Raw genomic sequence first — 20,775 nt, 5'->3', positions numbered from 1 at the left:
TGCATTTGCGATAAACCTTGCTAATAGCAAGGTTTATCTGCGATAAAAATCGCCGATGTGCGGCGATAATTTTTGTCTCTAAACAAGTTAGAGACAAAAATTATCGCTAGTTGTTGGTAATATGCACCCGGGTTTTTGCTTGCAGAAATCGGGAGGCGGGAGACTAGCACTGAAATCAGTAGTCTCACGCCTGAATCGGGAGGGTTGGCATGTCTGGATTCTCTACAGCTGGGGCCATAAACTACATCCGCAGGGGTAGGTGATAGCCTGGGACCAGCCTGGCATCTAAAATGGCTGCCGTGCACGACAAAATTGTGGCATTGGAAAAAAGGCAAGATGGCGCAGACAATGTTTATCAATAAGGATTCATTTCTAACAAAATATTTTATCGCAGTGACAAATTGGCGGTCAACACTTCCTGATTTCCATCGAATCGAACGTTAACAGACGTCACGCAGCAAAAAAAAAAAAAAGCTCACGCACAGCCGCTGGAAGAGATGTATCAACATATATGAGCCTCCTCAGCCACCCTCATGAAACATAGGGGATTAGGATACGTCTCCCGCACCCCCTTATACCTAGTAATTTAATTAAAACGAAGCACAAAATGGCGAATTCCCGTTTCGCTACCAGTTTGCGGCCCAGTTCGCGGCCCGTGAAGCGCTTCTACCGTGAAAAATCATTTTTTTTTTATTTTCCCCACGGGACCCTTTAATAACCCCAACAACATTCCTAGGGGGTCAAGAGGGGTATACCTTGCCCCCTTTCATTAAATTCCCCCTTCGTTTTTCACCTCTTCTTCTCTCTCGATCCTACCGAGGGATAAGATGGCGGCCACTCCGGACTGTTTAGAATGTTGACAGACACCGAAGAGCCAATCAGCTTTCTGCGCTCAAAGTTCCGTTTCGCGAAAAGTAAGCGAACCGGAGCGCAGCCTGGAGCGCTGTTACAGATATATATCTTGTTTTAAACGTTAATTTCTCAAAAACTACTGGAGCACATATATTGAGACCTAGCAAAGGCACATCGGGCTAACAGTCCCTACAATTTTGCCAAGTTTCGTGCAAATCCATTCAGCCGTTCGAGCTAAAAGTGAGTCCAACCGCCTATGGAAATTAACATGGGAAAAACGCGTTTTGGGACCCCCCTTTTTTCTCTGCCCCCCCTCGACAAAACCCCCCCAAATTTTCAAGGGCTGCTCAGAAACAAAATGTGCCATTTTCCTGAAAATTTCAGCCAATTCCGTCCACAAACGCCAAAGTTAATAGACATAGAATTTTCAAAAATCCCATAGGGAATAAATCCTAACTATATATACCTACTGGCGATAGCCAGTAGGTAATATATATATATATATATATATATAAAATATTTTTGAAAAAAAGAGGGATCCCAAAATGGGCTTAAAATTCAATGCTTTTTACTAAAACATTTGTAGGATTTTGACAAGATTTGAAAGGATTATATATTCTGGTGTCCAGAGGATTCTGAGGGGGTACTGCAGGTAAGTTGGGTAAGTATTTCATAAGTTTTAGGTGTTTTAATTTAGGTAGAATGGTGGCCACTTAAGTCATTAGCTGATTGGCTAATGACTGCATTTACAAAAGTTTAAGGCATCCATCTTGTTTTTACATCAAGTTTTCCTGTGTTCCTACATTGTGCTATTCCGTGTAGGAAAGTATTAGGTTTGCTATTTTTTCTATAACTATTATCATTTTAGTAAAGTGGTACTCGGTAGAGAAAAATATTTATAGGTTTATACCTTTCTTTAAAGAAATTATGGAGTTTCAATGTAGTTCTGGGGTACCCCAAATTCTAAGAAGTATTAAAAAAAACAAAAATTGTAAATACACGGTAAGGCACTATCTTTTATTAATATAGTGTGCTAAAGTGTTTTTCCAATTGTTTAGATATTTAAAAAGGTATAATTAGTTTTCTTTCGGGTACCGCAGTACTCCTGCACTACACCGCAGTTTTGAGGATATTTATATTTATAGAGAGTTTAACTATTTTCCTCTACCTATTACCACTTTAGTAAAGTGGTAATAGTTAGGGCAAAAATAGAAAACCTTCTGCTTACCTACATCAGAAGGTGTATCGCACACCACGGGGGTAGTGTACCTAGAAACACCATGGCTGTCTATAACTTTTGGAAAGCCAATGATTGCCTAATCAGTTAATGGGTTGTGATAATTATGTACAGCAATAAGAGATATCACTAACTTTAGATTCCTTAAAATTTAACAAATAATTACATTGCTTACCTGCATTACACAAAATAAACATCTGCACACCCTAATATCTAATATTGACAAATTTAAACAAAATAACACTCACGGTTTTATTTCAGCACAAAAGCGATAACAGATATCACTAAATTTAAAAACATTAAAACTTACAAAAATATATATTATTTACCTGCACTAGACAATATAAGCATCTACACAACAGGATATTTAATCCTGCTGAATGTAAACAAAATACCACTCATGGTTTTGGCAAAATTAAAAATATAAAACTATACGTGAAATAGATTGGATTAAAGCACATTTTGGGACCCCCTTTTTGCTTTAGACCCAGTTCATCCAGAGCAGCAAAACATTGACTTTTTCAAAAAATAAACAGCTGGAAGAAGTGTTGTAAAATTTTCTGAGAATCTCAAAGAGGGTGCAAAGTTATCAAGAGATACATTTTAAAATAATCCATAGGGAGATAACCTTTACAAATTTGGAAAAAAAATAACCTATCACTCCTTAAATAATGTTAGAAGTGATATTTTGGAGATATGACATTGACATATTTTCATATCATTTTCCTGTGCCTTTTATTTCATTTACACATGCCACTTTTCCCCACTCCTGTCTATAAGTCTCTGTTATTTATGTGATGCCAGGCCACTTTACGACACTCCACTGTACACCACTAAATTCGACGTTAAACCACTGTACTTTACTCCACTCTACTCCACTGTTTGCCACTCCAGTGTACATCCTTTAAGGTACGCTATTGGAGTGTACGCTATTCCACTGTATGCTCCTCCACTCTATGCCACTCAATTCAACTATAATGCAGTATATGCCACTGCAGTGCACCCCAAAATACTGAATGCTATTTCGGTAAAAAAAAAAAAAAAAACACGAAATTGTACACTACTCCAATAAACAACACTTCAGTGTACGTCACTAGACTCGCTTCTATAATTAACCATATTTAATTCTATGACACTCTACTGTACCGTACTCCACTATATGCCACTGCAAGACTTAATGCTGGCAAGCTCAATGTTATTACCGTAAACACTACTTAATTCTATGCTACTCCACAGTATGGCAATAAACTTTATGGTACTCCAGCATACAAAATTGCACTGTACCCAATTATACTGTACGCCACTGTACTGGACACTATTCCACTCCTTACCACTTCACTGCATAGCACTTCCCCACATTAGCAGATTTTATGGACTAGTGTCTGCTACTTTTTTGAGTATTAGAGTGAATATTGTATTCTGTTTTTATTATGTATAATGTGTGTTTTTAAATTGATAAATTCTGCTTAATTAAATGTACATTATATCTTTTTTATTTATTCTTTTGTGCTTTGTATTCCTATGGGAGTGTTCTCAGTTTGGTTGTTTAATCTGTATGACAGCAGGGTGACTGAATACTGAGCCTGATGTATATTCTATTTCAAAGGGAATCTTAATTTGACATTGCCATTTGTGGTGCTCTGTTCCTTTGGATACTCTGAGCCCCTCTCCTTGTTTTCAAGGACTGAAATATACGCCACTCTACACAATTTTACTCTACAACACTACACTGTACCACTGTTGACTTTACGCTCATTACACCCTTCTCACCTCACTCGCCACAATACAATAACTATAGCTCACCACAGTACCATGCAGTATGTTCAGGCAAATCATGTAATTTCACATGTTATAAGTGTTGTTATTAATGCAGTGATTTGACATGCATTAACGTCTGTAATATGCAGGGTATAGATAGTGGATGAAAAAGGGGCATGTTGTAGTTAATGCAGTGTGGCGGGTGAGGTGGGAAGATTATGTACAGAGGGGCGCGAGTTATGTGAATTTGAAGGTGGTGCGTATGTTGAAATGTGAGTTATAAGCATGACTTACATTAGTCTGAAAGTGGTGCTTAAATGATACATTTAAGATATACCTATAAATGTACAATCTATAATGATTCTGTAATTAAGTTGGGCTTGAATACTAAACATAAAAAAAGAATACTCACACAACTCACAGCTATCTTTCTAAAATAAAATCAGGCAATGGGGACTTCAATGTCAATAGCCTGGAAGGGGCGGTTGAGGGTAATCACTCAAAATAATGCAGAAAAACCCACATTAAACTGATAAAACCGATAAAAATACCTAGAACATCTGGAACCCAGAATCATGGAGACAGTGAAGATACTAACTACTGGAGAACAAATATATCTGATAGGAGAGCAAGAGTCAGCAAATTTCAGCTAACCTTAATATGTTAGTTAAAAGTATCAAAGAATTACAAGATAACACATGGTACAATTGGACAGCATGTTAGATTTTATTATGAGCCACTATATACTTGGAAATATTAACACAAAATTATATAATGTACAAATGTGCAGTTCCATAAACCATAACAGTGTGAGCGTAACAAAACTTCAAGCCTTTCCTTTTTTTAGTAGAATTTATTGAGAACTTGTCAATGTACCTCTCAACTTCTTGAATGCCTCTTTGACATCCTTATTTCTGATACTATAAACAAATGGGTTCAGCATAGAAGTCACCATACAGTACATTACACTTATCCATATGCCCTTATCAAGTGAGTAGACGGAGGATGGACGGACGTATGTAAAAAGTATAGGCCCATAGAAAAGGGCAGAGGATGTGAGATGGGAGAAACAGGTAGAAAAGGCTTTCCTCCTTCCTTGGGAGGTCTTTATTTTTATAATGACTATAGTGATCTGACCATAAGAAATTAAAATACAAAGAAAGGGGGCTAACACAACTGCAGTGGTCTCAGTGGAGAGAGCAAGCTCATTAATGGTGGTATCTGAACAGGATAACTTTAGAAGAGGCGGGATATCACAAAAGTAGTGATGGATTTCATTAGAGTCACAATAAAGTAGTTTGGAGGCTAAGACACTATGCAGTGATGCATGTAGTGAGACGAACACCCAGGTACAGCTCACGAGTGATACACAGAACCGCTTTGTCATAACCTGTACATAATGTAACGGATGACAAATTGCCATATACCGATCAAACCCCATTATTCCCAACATGAAACTGTCCATATTGCCAAATGAAAGGAAAAAATGTAACTGGGTGATGCAAGCAGAGAAAGAAATTGCCCTCTTCACTGACAGGAGGTCCACCAGCAGCTTTGGTACTGTCATTGATGTGAAACAGACATCTACACAGGCCAGGATGCTCAAAAAGAAATACATTGGTGTGTGAAGTCGAGAGTCCATCCTGATGATAATAAATATTGTCAGGTTTCCAAGCAAGATGACGGTATACATAGTGAGGAAGATGAAGAAGAGAAGAAGCTGCTGATCTGGGCGGCTCGGGAATCCCAAGAGAAGGAATTCTGTGGCAGAGCTCTGGTTTCTTCTCTCCATATCTGGAAGGAACAAAACAATGGTTTGGTAGCCTCACACCCGTTTTTCTGCTTTCACCTGTCTCCAGCATGTGTAACGAACCCCAACTTTTCAGTCAAGCACAACCTGGTATAATATCATATGACGCAAGAAGATTTATACATAACATAACCTCTCCAGAGAAAAGGAGAATTGGCAGTTGCCTCTCAGTCCACAACACAACTAGTTAGGTGCATGTTGATGAGGAGTATTAGGAGTCAGACAATCCTTTTAGGTTAACTCATTTCTGGATCTGGAAGAGGGGTCTTTATATATACACACTGACGAAGGCTAACGCCGAAACGCGTCTGTGCTTTTTGTTCCCAAAAGAATAAATCACCTGGATAAACTCTTGGTCTACGAGTGCTGCCTCTTTCTTGCTAAACTGAGAAGGATTTCGAGCGACATATATATATTGAAGGCACAAAATAAACAACTTGCCTGGACAACGTGGGGTCTGCCTCTTCTTTCGCTGCTCGTGTGTGGAGGTTTGAAGATTGCGTATATATATATATATATATATATATATATATATATATATTGGCAGCCATCTTGTGCCTCGGTAGAACCAAGGCACAAGAAAGCAGTGAGACAAAGGTGCAAAACACCCAAAGGGAGCAGGGTAGAAGCACCCTGACCCCCTAGGCCTGCTCAGGGGGTCCCAGGCCCCCCAGGCCTCCCAACTTTTTTTTTTAAATCGCGGGGTACGCGCATCTGTACCTACTTGTAGGTACTTAAATCACCCACAAAACACAATCGCTCTTTTTAGAGCCACCCTACCTCTAAGCACTCCAAATTCTTATTTTACACTATTTTCTTTCACTGTTTTTCCCTGTGGTATGCTCAGGGTACGCGTACCTGGAAGCGTACATGGGAACGCATCCAGCGCTTACCCCACAAAAAAAAAAGAAAAATAGTTTTTGGGCCCTTCAGGGTCGTTCTAGGCCCCCGTCAGAAAACCTAGGGGGTCAGGGGGTGTCTACCCTGCCCCCTTTTAATCATTTCCCCCTTTTTTTCACCTCTTGTGTCTCGATTCTACCGAGACACAAGATGGCGGACTCTCCGGACTGTTTGGAATGTTGACAGACACCCGTGAGCCAATCAGCTTTCCACTCGCACAGTTCCGTGGCGCACCGGGTGCGCTTACTGGTACGCGTACCCTGAGCGCTCGAAGCGCCCATATAGATATATACATTTTTTGAAGTTAATTTTTGTAAAAACCACTGGAGCAATTTTCACCAAATATAGAAAAAGCACTTCTGCGTACCAGTCCCTACAATTTTGCAAAGTTTGGTGTAATTCCATTCAGCGGTTCGGGCTATAGCCGTGTCTGAACGTCCTATGGAAATTAACATGGGGAAAAACACATTTTGTGACTCCCCTTTTTTCTCGGCCCCCGCATGACGAATATATCGCGCACCCGCAATCCACTGCTGATGATGTCACATATTACATCATTCATGACATGGTCAGTGACATCACTGATGACATCACTGATGACAACTCAAATGACATCACTGATGACATCTCAAATGACATCACTGAAAACATCACTGATGACATCTCATTTGACATTACTGATGACATCACTGATGACATCTCAAATGACATCACTGATGACATCACTGATGACATCTCATTTGACATTACTGATTACATCACTGATGATATCATTTATGTGATAATACATCTTCAGACTCTAATATAACCTTAGATACACTCAGTGTAAACAGGCACTCACAGACTGTCACACATCCATAGAGTTACCCACACACCTAGTCAGTCATGCAAAGGATCAATCACACCTCCATTTCCTCAACTATACAGTTATACACACCTTACTTATTCAAACATATACTAACACACATTTACTCTCTTATACAATCCCTGATACAAGTTCACAATGATCCATACAGCCACTCACACATTCACTGGCTCTCATGCACAGATTTTTATATATGTCAACTCTCACATGTACTGTGTTTTACATATGTACTTACTTTGACATGTAGCACTGAGATATCCATTCACTCACCAAAAGACCCATGCACACAGTCAACCGCCCATACAGCTGTTTCCACATGCACTTTTGAACCCATACATCTAGTGAATCCACTGCTCACACATCTATGCACAGAGTCATACACCTCCCAGCCACCCACACACACACTCAGTGTCCCATACAAATACTTGGGCAACCAATGAATAACCCATATAGTTACTCATATAGCTACTCATCAACACATGCAGCAGTTTACAGAACAACAGACATAATGATGCACAAATTAAGACAGTTTAGTCACTAACCCATGCACTCAGTGAGACACATTTAATCACTCACTCATACAGTCAGTCATGCACCTACTAAATCCTTCATCCAGACACTTACACATCCACTCATTCTTCAATATGTAAGACATATTTTAACTTTACAGAAACATACAGTCACTGGATGTTGTGATCAGTGATGTCATCAGTGATGTCACTGACCATGTCATGAATGATGTAATATGTGACATCATCAGCAGTGGATTGCGGGTGCGCGATATATAGTTAGCGCATCTAACTATATATGGAATTTCAATGGTTTTATGCGAGTAAAATAAGGTTTTGTAAATGCTAATTCCTAACTATATATGGACTATAACCTATGGTTTTTTCATTGAATTTCAATGGTTTTTTGAAAGCTAATATTTGTATCTGTAAAATGTATTCTTCTTTAAATCATAAAATATATTGTACATGTTTTTTATACATTTAAAAAAAAAAAAAATTGTTCCGCTCCTAGTCCGCGAACTGGTCAGCTTCCCGTTAGCTGAATTCAAAGCCGCGACTTGGTGCGCGAGCCGGTAATCGTTCCTTAAGCGTAACTGTTACGTTATCATGACGTTTTGCGTTGTCGCGTAATACGTTATCCGACGCGCCAAGTTAGCGGACCCGGAAGCGGATTGGATAGTGGCGCAAAGCGCGAAACGTAAAGACAGCAGGTCATGTGACTCGATAATAACACTTTTCATTAGTTCATTTCACTTTTGGTTTCCTAATGATGTAATACTAGGTCATGTGACCTAAAAATAACACTTTTCATTGGTTCAGAACTTTTGCTTTTCCCAAATCATGTAAACCCCTCCTTCTTTCCTCACTCTGACTTTCATCTTGGTGAGAGAAAGACCATTTACCTGAAGTTCAACAATGGCTTCCATTCTTGCTGCAGCTGGTACACCCCCACCACCACCTCCACCTCCTCATAAGAAGAGAGGACCACCAAGTCAATTTACCTCCAACAGAGAGCAGGAAGAGGAGGAAGAAGAAGAAGAGGATCCAGATCAACAACAATTTATCCCAGAGTTGCCCCGTGTTTCAAAGAGAAAAACTAGTTTCATCTGGCAGTTTTTTTCCATCCCTCCAGGGGAGAAGAAGGGGAATGCGAAATATGCCACCTGCCTCATCTGTGATTACAGATTGTCAAGAGGCACAGAGAAGAAATATAGTATGGGCAACTATACTATGCATCGACATATGACCAGGTGGCATCCCTTGAACTACAGCCGGGCTGAGTTAAGGGACCTACAAGACAATCCCCCGACAACTCCTGTGGCCAGATCTACCTCATCAATGTCTTTGTCAGGAAGAGAGGCACAGGAAACTGTGCCAAATATTCAACCAAATTTCCAACATATGAGGTTTACTTGTATATATTGCGGTGCAATGTTGTCGTATGGGAACATGAGCATCAATTTGATTAATATGGTGTTCGAAAACCATAAGTGCCCTAATGCACCCAAGAAGTAATTTTTTTTTTGCTCCTGTTGAGCCGTTTTCAATGCCTGTTTTTTTGTTGTTTCCCCTCCATAAAAAACACAAAAAAAACATAAAACTGTTCTAAAAATACAAAAAAATCAAAAAATGTTCAGAAAAAAAAAATATATATATAAAACAACAAAAACAAAAAAAAAAAGTTCTTTTCAGAACTACCTCCCCTTTCAAATAAAATTGCTAGAATGTTTATCACTCTGGCAAGCTCTATTTCTTTTGGTTCGCTTCAAGTTCGCTGACCGGTTCGCGAACTTTAAGCGAACTAAAAAAATATTTTTTTAAAAAAAAGAAGAGTTAGTATAAGGGAAGTAAACAGAGAATAATGTAAAAAGAAAGACAGCTATAGAGAGTAAATGAGAGATAGTGTCAGTGACATCATCAGCAGTGCATTGCGGGTAAAAAGAGTAGAAAACATTTACCTTATAATTCTTGTTACCTTTTTAAAATATTTTTTCATACTTTCAATCTGTAAAACAGAGAACAAACATTTCCAAAAATATTAAAACATGTACTTAAAAATTAGAAAAGACAAGGGAAAAGGTTCAAGAACAAACAGTTTTTCAACAACTTTGACATTTACAGAAGTCTCTGCTTCTCTACGTCCCCTACACAATCCTAAATATATATATTTTACAAAAAACTGTATCTTGATGTTGAAGATGTAAAGCCATCATAAAATTGTCTCTAATATTTTAAATGATAGTTTCAGGATGCAAATAAGATGTCTGCTTTGAAGAGCTTTCTTTGAGGTGAGGCCTATTCCTTTTAAAAAAAACAGTACCCGGAAATACAGCACTATAAGCATTAAAATTGACACTTACAAAAGACTCAGTTTTTCCATATCTACCTCACATTTCTAAATGTATATCATAAGTACAAACAGAAGAACATTAATTATACATGTTAAATGGTTTATTTTTGCTGTTCTCAGAATGTATCAAATTTCACTTAAATCAGTGACTTGAAGATATTCATCATGTAACAGCGGGGAAAAAAAAACACAATCAAAAGGACTGTGTTTAAAAAACCCATACAACCTAAGAAATCTGATTTCAAAACTCCTTAAAATTAACTTACTTTCAATGACGTCGAAGGATCTCCTATGAACAGCATCCACTCTGTTGTGCTATAAATATTTTCAGCCCGCCACTTTCTGAAAGAAAACCTCCATCGATACGAAAAATATGTTACATAGAAAAAAAGACTTCTCTCATTCTATCACATGTTTCCACTAGGCCAAATCATGTTGCCGCGATTCGCAAGTCTTGTAATTCTTCCAATCAAATCCCGACATTTTCTATTTTCGCAACTTGCAAAAAGAAAACATTTGAGATTATTTTCACAATCCTGGACTACTAATATCTTACTCTTCTTTGTCACTCATGTTCTCCTTTTCCTATGACACTGATACTGCTTACTATGAAGCAGACTTACTTGCATCAGGTTTATATAGTCGGATTTTACAAAATAACATTATAATTAAAAGTTTTGGACCAATAATCTAGACAGCATTGCAGACTTACATTCCCTCAACTTGATGAACCTTTTCCAATTCTTCACAGGAAATCTCGAGATTCTTTCTTTAAAATTTTGGTTTTAAAAACACCAGGTAAGAATTTTTAAGGTCAAACGGCAATTTTTTTTTGAAACTTACAACGGAATCATTGCAGAATGACCAGCCGTTTCGAGACTTTAAATAAGCTGTATAATGTCCTGAACTTGTTGAAGGACCATCGTGATAGATAATTGCTACAGTTACAAAAGTCCTTCCTGATATTGAAAGCTGAGAAGCCACAAAATTTTTTATTAAAGTTGACAATTTTGATCCATCAGGCCTACATCGTTGCATCATTAAAATGACATACTGTCCATATCTACGTATAAGTAATGTTGACATCATTTCAGATTTACATTGGCTACACTCCATGTTGTGATCCGCTGCATTTACTAGCTTATTAAAGGAGACTGATTTACTGTCTGGCAAAGTTAAATATATAAATCTTTCTGAGTCTACACTAGTAGTACTTGATACCCTACAATTCTCGCAGTCATGCTGCCATTGATAAGAAAGCCCAAACAGGTGATCTACATCTACACCCTCAACTTGCAATATATCAAGCATATACATTAAAAACTCCTGACAATCTTGCTGATTATTTTCAGAGAAGTCTGTTTGACCTGAACATTCATCTAACAGATAACGAACTTCAGACACACTTTCTACTTTTGTTCGATCAGTGCTACATTTCTCGAAAACAGAATTCAACAAACAGCATAAAATTTGTTCAGAATTCAACAGAATCTGTTCTTTTAAACTCTCTAGTGAAAAGAGAACATTAACCACTACATTTGCATAGCAGTTGACACCAGAACTGTTTTCAAATTGAAAACCGACAACATCTTCAACAGAATCCACTTTCTTTCTGCTAACAATTTTCGGTTCATTGACTTTTAGTCTTTTTGCAACAACCTCCCTACTATTACTGCTATTTCTACGTTTGCGGCCTACCACACGTTTCTCAAACAAAGGATATTGAGGCAAATGTGGCGCATACTCTCTTCTTAACCTATTGTATTCCTTAACACAATCTAGATCCGCACAAATGTTTGTGACATCACAGTCAATCAAGTACAATCCCGATAAAGTTCTAACTCGTGACAATGCCACATATGCCATACCCTCCTTGAACACAGAACTGCCAATATTCACCAATGCACAGTCTACACTTAAACCTTGCGATTTATGGATTGTCACCGCATATGCCAAGCAAACAGGAAACTGTTTACGGCGAACATATAAATCTTTAACAAGCAAAAACCTAGCAGAACAACGACCAATTTGCTGTACTTCCTCAATGCCATCAAATTTAATTCTTAAAAATTCTATTCCATCTCTATTTCTGTATTTCTCAAAATCAACAACATTACCCATTGATCCATTTACCAGACCTCTTTCTACATGTAAATTCCTTCTCAAAATAATTCGGCAATTTAAACACACATTCAAAGTCTTTTCAAAACCCGCTGTTTTAGATATAGTCTTCTCTAATGAATCCAATTTTGATTTCAAATTGTCTGACAAAATAATTGTTGATCCCATATGCTCTAATTTGTCGATAGCTTCAAGTTTCACAATCTCTTGCTTTTCTAAATTCAACATTTTGTTGTTGAAGATGGCACATTCTGCAAGAGTTGGCATGAGACATATCCCGGATTTCTTCTCAGTAATTTTCTGAAAAATATTCTCAGGCACAATCTCTTGTTTGGGATATAAATTTGACAGTAATCGTGCATTTAAAGCTTCTTTCCCATGCTCAGTCACTTTTCCAATTCTAATATCTTGTAGAATATTCTTGTAATCTTCATCCTTTGCCTGACGCATATTTTGATGCAGTTCTGCATAATTGAAGTTTAACCATATATTGACGTTGCCAATGCTCCCTAGGCACTTCCTGGTATCTTCATGCGTGAGTATTTTGAACACAGGTTGACCTTTTACTGGTGTCAGCTGCAGAAGATCTCCGAAAACAATGATGTGTTTCCCACCAAATAACACATCATATTCAGTTTTAAGTACTTCTTGCATTCTCAAATGCACAAAGGCAAGCATGACATTGGAAACCATGCTTACTTCGTCAATGATAAGTAGTTTCATTTTCCTCAAGACTCTTGAAACTTCACAGCAAGCATCTCCAGATAACTTGTTGTATTGTAATTTGTTGTCATGCTCCACCGGCAGCATCAGTAGACGATGCAAAGCAATACCTTTAATGTTATGTGCTGCCAGTCCAGTAGGAGCGGTGACAACACAAGACAGCGATGACTCAGTCCTTTCCTGCAAATAACAAGAGATTGCTTTAATGAGGAAACTTTTTCCAGTTCCCGCTTCTCCACTCACGTACAGTCGGACAGGCTTCAACGATGTACATGAGCACTTGTTCTTCTCATGACTTAATCCGTGCTCAATTTCCGTGGTAACTTCATCATATATTTTCCTCTGCTCAACGTTGAGTTGTTTTTCCAAGTCTTCTAAGTTAACTGAATCCTCCTGAGCATGTGCCATGGCTCTTTCCACTTCATTCATAGCAGTGGCAGCTTCATTTTCGATAATAGGTCCTCCAAGTGGATCTTGACTCAATGAAACAGAACTCTGACTGTCCTGAGAACTGTCTCTGGCAATCTCGGCTGCAATCGTTGCTTCCTGCTCAATTTCCAAAGTTAGCATTTCTTGATATTTAGAAAAAGCAGGACATTCTATGGACTCCTTGGCTGCATTGAAAGAGTCTTCGTAACAGAGGAAATCTCCAAGCAGTTCCTCTTCTGCACGCCAAGGCTTGAAAAGTTGCAAAAGTGCTAAATAAAAAAACTCCTTTTTTTCTGGAGATTCACCACTCAATTTTCGATGGTTTACTAATTGGCATTTTCTTTGCTTGACCAGGCATCCCTCACTTCCAATTACAGCATACACTCCTTTCTCAATATCTTCTTTGATGTTCCTCTTGAATATATAATTTTGGAGAACCTCATATAGACAAACATTCTCAAGGTGACTGCTTCGATTTGGATAATATGTATCCAACATGTTGGTCTTCAAAATGTCGGTACTGTTTGGTTCCTTTTCTGCCAAATACTCAATTTCCCGGACAGGTTTTAGAACTCGATTTCGCGTTGCAGCAAGACCAAGACTCGCCCAAACGAGACTCCTGGATTTGGCATAGAGACTTGCTGAAGACAACCGGTCAGAACATTCGTAAGCTCCGATTTCTCGATGCGACAACATCTTCAGACTGAAACTGTACAACTTCTTGCTGAGGCTCTTTTCATGAGAAATATCCTCCCACATATCCTTCAGTTCGGTCTTTTCTTTTTTGGTGATGTAAGATGTCACATACCGAGCCACAGCCATACAGTTGTCAGCCACAAACTGTATATCCATGTTAGCATTCCACATGGACAAAATCACTGGGTTGTAGTCATTGATGTACTTGGACTCTTCGTTCCTTTTCAAATTGTATGTATTCTTGGGTGATTTCCTCGTCACATTATGTCGCAGCGAAGACATCAAACTGTTCACTCTTCCTTTAGAAATCACCGGTCGTGGAAAGTTGAAACGACATTTGGTGTAGAACTTGTCCTTGTTTCTGAATTTACGACGACAGTACTTTCCACAACGATGGCTTTGGAAACGTAGAACTTGTTCTCTTAGACTTTTCTTCTCCGTTGCGTTTGGAACAGCACACGTAGAATACTGTTCGATGAAATTCATCACTAAGTCATCCGGATCTGTTCCAAATTTAGGTGCATCCTTGATCCACAACAACATATGTATATGAGGGGCACCTCTTGCTTGGTACTCCTTTCTCCAGAAGAAATCCAACACCTCTCCAAGAGGTGGATTCTTTTTATTTGTGATGAAAGACATCATAGCTTCAAATCTATGATTGAAGTACCTGCATACATTCACTGGATCCAAAGAACACAGTTCTCCAGGTGTCTTGAATTCAATGTTTTCAATATTTCCATTTGCCTCTCGTAGAAATTCAAGTAAGTCTTCCCAGCCATACTCGGCACAGCTCAGAGTGAGGAACCATGTTGGAGTTCCTAAGTTCCTCAGCATACATTTTAAATCACCATGACGACGGTACCAGTACTCATTAGTACCACGCTGACACGCCATGAGATTAATTAAGTGAGAATCCAAAATACTGTCTTGGACATTGACTTTATGCATAAAGTCACTTGCCGAGATGTTTCGCATCTGTATACCACTTTTTAAGATGTGGTTCACTGCATATGACAGTCCAGACAGATCGCTTTCAAACAGGAGATGAAACAAATAGGGAATGCATTGCCGAAACCTAGGATCTGCTGCATACAATCGTAAAGTCCGGTATTCAGACGCAGGAATTTGATGAGGTCGCTCATCATATCTTCCTCCTTGACCTGTGGGAAATAGCTGTGGGAAACACCGAGCTTCCAAACTTTCCTCCCAAACACTAATGGGACTCCCTTTGGCTTGTTTCATTTGAAACAACTCAATAGCATTCCCCATGACTTCCTTGGAATGCAAAGGATGAACACTATAATGTTCATATATTTCTTCACTTTTAGAGGCCTCTACTTTCTCAATTTGGCCAGCACACAAATCGCTATCCTCTTCATCACTTACTTCCTCTTGTGCAACATATACATTCTTATAGTACTTATTATTTTTCTTCAAATACACTGTTGCCTTTTTGACTTTCCTAACATCCACTAAATCTTGCCATATTTTCTTATTCTTTGTCGGAACCCCATTAACCAAGATAACCAGAGGTTCCTCTTCCACTTCTTCTATTCCAATTGTGTTAATGTTTTTGTTCAAATCTAGAGGCAAATAAACAACTCTTCCCTTTAATCCTCTCTGTAAATCTGCTGGAGGCAACTTCCCTGTCTTTGGCTCCATTCTTACAATAGCCTGAAAGGGATGGATACTTTGAATCAAAATAGATTCATAAGTATTTAAATCCTTCAATTCAGAAGGAATCTCAACCAATTCCAGATTATTATGAACTGCCCTAGCAGGCATCTGGTTTTGGTTTAATTTATTACAACAATAAGTACACACACGTTGATCCGATCCCAAATCAAAATAATTTTCTACCATCAAGTATGTGACAAAATCCTTCCATTCACTATTATTTTCCCTTTCACTTTTTGCATATAAATCCACTACCTTAGTCTGATTCTTATAATAAGTGCGTCGACAACATACACAAGTGAAATTAGGCCTCTCACTTGATTTCATCTGAAACGTGGCAATTTCCTTCTGAAAATTATCTGTACTGGAAACCTGTACATTATCTTCCACATTACCCTCTACTTCTGGGTCAATTTGAACATTCTCATCTTTACTACCAAAGTAACAAAACTCAATTTCTTCACAAATATTCTTCACATCTATTTCAGAACCATGCAAAAGAGCAGCACATAATTGTTTAAGCATAATTGCTGGACTCTTAGCATAATACAACATTCTCACTAATTTTCTCACTTTATTATGATGCACTGCTAGCATCCTGAAATGATGAAAAACACTCTGGCATACTCTCCTGGAAAGACAAGCCAGTGAATGACCACGCAAACCTGTCATTTGTCTCACTCTGCAAGGATCTAAATCTTGCAACAACTTCATTTTCTGCTTCAAACTTTTCTTATTAAATGTCCGTATAAAATCACAAAGCAAATTGATGGAAACCTGTCGCACACTGCAAATAGAACTACACTTCCAAATGTACACAGGACCCTTAGGACGTCTTCCTAAAACCTCATCACTTAGCGCCTCTTCTGTCTCTGTTGTCACAAGTTGTTCTTTTTCAACTGGACAACCATCCTTCACTTCATAAGCTCGACCACTGATGTCAACTGCATGCACCAAATCATTATCCTGAAAATAAGTCTCCTCATTAAAAAATGCCTCAGAACTTGAACTATGCATCCATTCTCCGGAAAAAACTTCACAAAAGTTAGTACGATTTACTACTCTCTTCCATCTACTTTTTGTTTTGAAATCAGAAATTACCTTGCTTAGTTTCCTAATTCTATTGATTACCAAAATAAACAACTTTCGCTTAATTTCAAAAGCATGATCAATAATTTTCTCTACATTTTTCTTCTTCTTATAAAATGCCGCTTTCTGTTGGCCTTTCTTTTTAATATTTTTCAATAAATTAACTAATATCCTATTACGGAACATTCGATTTCGAATGTCCCTAAACTGTTGTTTCCTTCTACTATCATGCACAGAGTTATCTCTTCCTCTACCAGTAACATTTGTGATGGGTCTCTCCTTTCCATTTAAATTACTTTTCTTTTTGTGAACTGAAACATTTTTTTGAGCAAAACTTTTTTTACTACAAATATTTCTTAAGAATGATTTCGTGCTCTTACCCGGACCTTTCTTGGTGTTTTGACAAGTATTTGGGGAAGAGGACTGCTGCAATAAAACATCATCCTGCTGTCTTTGACGTTTTCTAGCCTTTCTTATTCTACTTTTGGAAGGCATTTTACAAACTATGAAAGAATCTGCAGTTGAATCTGTGGAAAAATATAATATAAAATGTTATTAACCACTATTACCAAACAGTAAATAAATAACAGTCATCTAAAACTTAATGCCGTACTAATTATTTAACATAGCAAATATTTTCCACCAGCACTGCATCACAAAAATGACACTCAATGGTACAAAACAGGCATACAACACTCATAAATCACTCCCTAATATTTTAAATCATTAATTCAGGATGACGATAAGATGTAGCCTATCTAAAGATTTGTTTAGGCCCAGATCTTTAGACTGGGGTGAATGTGTGTCATTGATCCACATTCAGTCCATCACCTGTTTTGTTTATTTGAGGTGAGGCCAACACATGGTTGCAGATAAGATTATCACTGAAAAAAAACAAGGTAAAAAAACATGTGAAGGCCTACCAATGAAGTAAATCATTAAATGAAAACCAATACATTTCTGGAAATATGCACTACTAGTGCTTCATAAGATGTTTTGGGTCATATTTATAAGGCATTTGAGTGTCTAGTATGCTATTTTACGTTGTTCATGGTGCAAATTTATTGTAAATACGCTCCCACCTGCGGTTGGCAAATTTAGATTTTGATTATGGGAGTTAGATAGGCATGTTAATAATTTCCCAAAAATGGTGTATAACCCCAAACAACCTTTGAAGCAAATGCTCTTAGCCATGTTATCCACCTCCCATTGGATAACATGGCTAAGAAGTGCTTGCAAATGTGAAAAAAAACGGCCGCAATGCATGAATATCGCAGAAAAATCAGCGATATTCATACATTTTCCAGCAAATGCTCTTAGCCATGTTATCCACTTCCTATTAAATAACATGGCTAAGAACTGCTCAGGGCCCCATGAGGAACGCTTTCCATTTAAAAAGGGAAAAATAACATCAAAGACACTAAAATGCCTTCTAAATATGACCCCAAACAACCTATGAAGCTCTAACAGTACATATCCTGAAATTTAATTGATTTCAAAATTCGTTTTTAAACACAGCATATAAATCAATTGTATACCTGCATTCATGAAGAAATGACTAAAAATGTCCTTGAGACACATGAAAGTGTTTTCTGGAATGCCCTAGCACCATTTTTGGGACACTATTAACATGGCTAGGTAACTCCCATAATCAAAATCTAAATTTGCCAAGCGCAAGTGGGAGCGTATTTACAAGACACTTGCCCCAAGAGGAACACTTTCCATTTAAAAAGGTAAACATAACATCGCAGAAAAGTCAGCAATATTCATGCATTATCCAGCAAATGCTCTTAGCCATGTTATCCACCTTCCATTGGATAACAGAAAGCTGATTGGCTCTCCGGTGTCTGTCAACATTCTAAATAGTCCGGAGCGGCCGCCATCTTATCTCTCGGTAGGATCGAGAGAGAAGAAGAGGTGAAAAACGAAGGGGGAACTTATTGAAAGGGGGCAAGGTATACCCCTCTTGACCCCCTAGGAATGTTGTTGGGGTTATTAAAGGGTCCCGTGGGGAAAATAAAAAAAAAATGATTTTTCACGGTAGAAGCGCTTCACGGGCCGCGAACTGGGCCGCAAACTGGTAGCGAAACGGGAATTCGCCATTTTGTGCTTCGTTTTAATTGTTTAGAGACAAAAATTATCGCCGCACATCGGCCACAATGCATGAATATCGCTGAAAAGTCAGCGATATTCATGCATTATCCAGCAAATGCTCTTAGTCATGTTATCCACCTTCCATTGGATAACATGGCTAAAAACCGCTCTGTGCGTGAGCTTTTTTTTTTTTTTTTTTGCTGCGTGACGTTTGTTAACGTTCGATTCGATGGAAATCAGGAAGTGTTGAACACCATTTTGTCACTGCGAGTAAATATTTTATTATAAATGAATCCTTATTGATAAACATTGTCTGCGCCATCTTGCGTTTTTGTCCAATGCCACAATTTTGTCGTGCACGGCAGCCATTTTAGATGCCTTGACCAGGGCCACTCTCTGCATGCCGCCGATTCTCAGCATGGCTCCCCACCCTCGCACGCATCTCCCCCACGCAATGGTCACCCCCGCTCTCTCTCTCATGCATGGGCCATATACTTCCCCCATCTGCGCTGCTCTTCTCTGAGAATCACACCCTGTGCCCGCTCAACACCTCCCTTTCACCCTATTCACTACTGCACCCTCTGACACTTCTCTTCCTCTGTGTCCGATTGTCCAGGCCGGACCTAGGCTATCACCTAGCCCTGCGGATGTAGTTTATGGCTCCAGCTGTAGAGTATCCAGACATGCCAACCCTCCCGATTCAGGTGTGAGACTACTGATTTCAGTGCTAGTCTTTCGCTTCCCGATTCCTGCAAGGAAAAACCCGGGGGCATATTTCCAACAACTAGCGGTAATTTTTGTCTCTAACTTGTTTAGAGACAATAATTATCGCCGCACTTCGGCGAATTTTATCGCACATAAATTGATTTCTTAAATCGTTTTTAAAAACAACATATCTGTTTCAGCTTACATAACAAACCATGGAATGGGCTCCATGTACCACAATAACTTGTGTTACTGCATGCCAGAATGTTACACCAAATATGCAATTACAATTTCTCTATAAAACTAATTCTATTACTATATCACTAGAGACAAAACCACATTTTAAAAACACAGCTTTCTTCATCATTTTCTCCTTAAATCATACTATTCTCTATCTAAATTAAATAAATCTTTTCTCACCTTAGCAAATATTGTTTGAGTTTTGAAAACAGTCTCAGAAATACACCAAATTGTCTTCAGCAGAAGAAAAAGGATGCACTCCAAAGGCTGCAGCTATTGAAAGCACAGAAATACAGATATTCATTTCACATATCTCTCATATTAGCCAATCATACCTCTTCCCTCACTTTTTTCAAATCAAAACCCTTCCCCCCTCTGCCCTCTCTCCCTTGTTTCCATAGCAACCACCTCCTGGAAGACCTCTCATGTTTGCAAATTCACACAACAATGTTTCAATTGAACTCTGAACTCTCAGTGCACCTGCGTATCCAGAGCAATCTTTCAATAAATGTTTCTTCCTTGACCATTCAAATTACATCTTTCAAAGAACACATCCATGCACCCTAACCTTCTGTTTTCAGAAATGGAAATGCACCAATCACTGCTAATGAATCATTAGCATTGTAAATCCACAGTTTTTTTTCTTTAGAAACTCCTACTGTTTCAACTGCCCTTTCATTACCACACTTCATCTGACTGCAGAACAACCTTCTC

At 38.4% G+C, this 20,775-nt stretch overlaps 1 protein-coding gene across 1 annotated transcript; it reads right to left on the bottom strand.

The window, feature by feature from the left end:
- Positions 1–4,270: 4,270 nt before the first annotated feature.
- Positions 4,271–5,639, bottom strand: LOC147673455 (olfactory receptor 1f45-like). Its single transcript, XM_086945508.1, has 2 exons — positions 4,732–5,639; positions 4,271–4,319 (listed from the first exon to the last, which is right to left on the bottom strand). The coding sequence occupies exons 1-2, from the start codon at positions 5,637–5,639 to the stop codon at positions 4,271–4,273; spliced, it is 957 nt and encodes a 318-aa protein (XP_086801634.1).
- Positions 5,640–20,775: the final 15,136 nt, after the last annotated feature.

This window comes from Lissotriton vulgaris, chromosome 12 (genome assembly GCF_964263255.1).
Source record: "Lissotriton vulgaris chromosome 12, aLisVul1.2, whole genome shotgun sequence".
Lineage (NCBI taxonomy): Eukaryota > Metazoa > Chordata > Amphibia > Caudata > Salamandridae > Lissotriton > Lissotriton vulgaris.
This window is presented reverse-complemented; position numbering and strand designations above follow the sequence as displayed.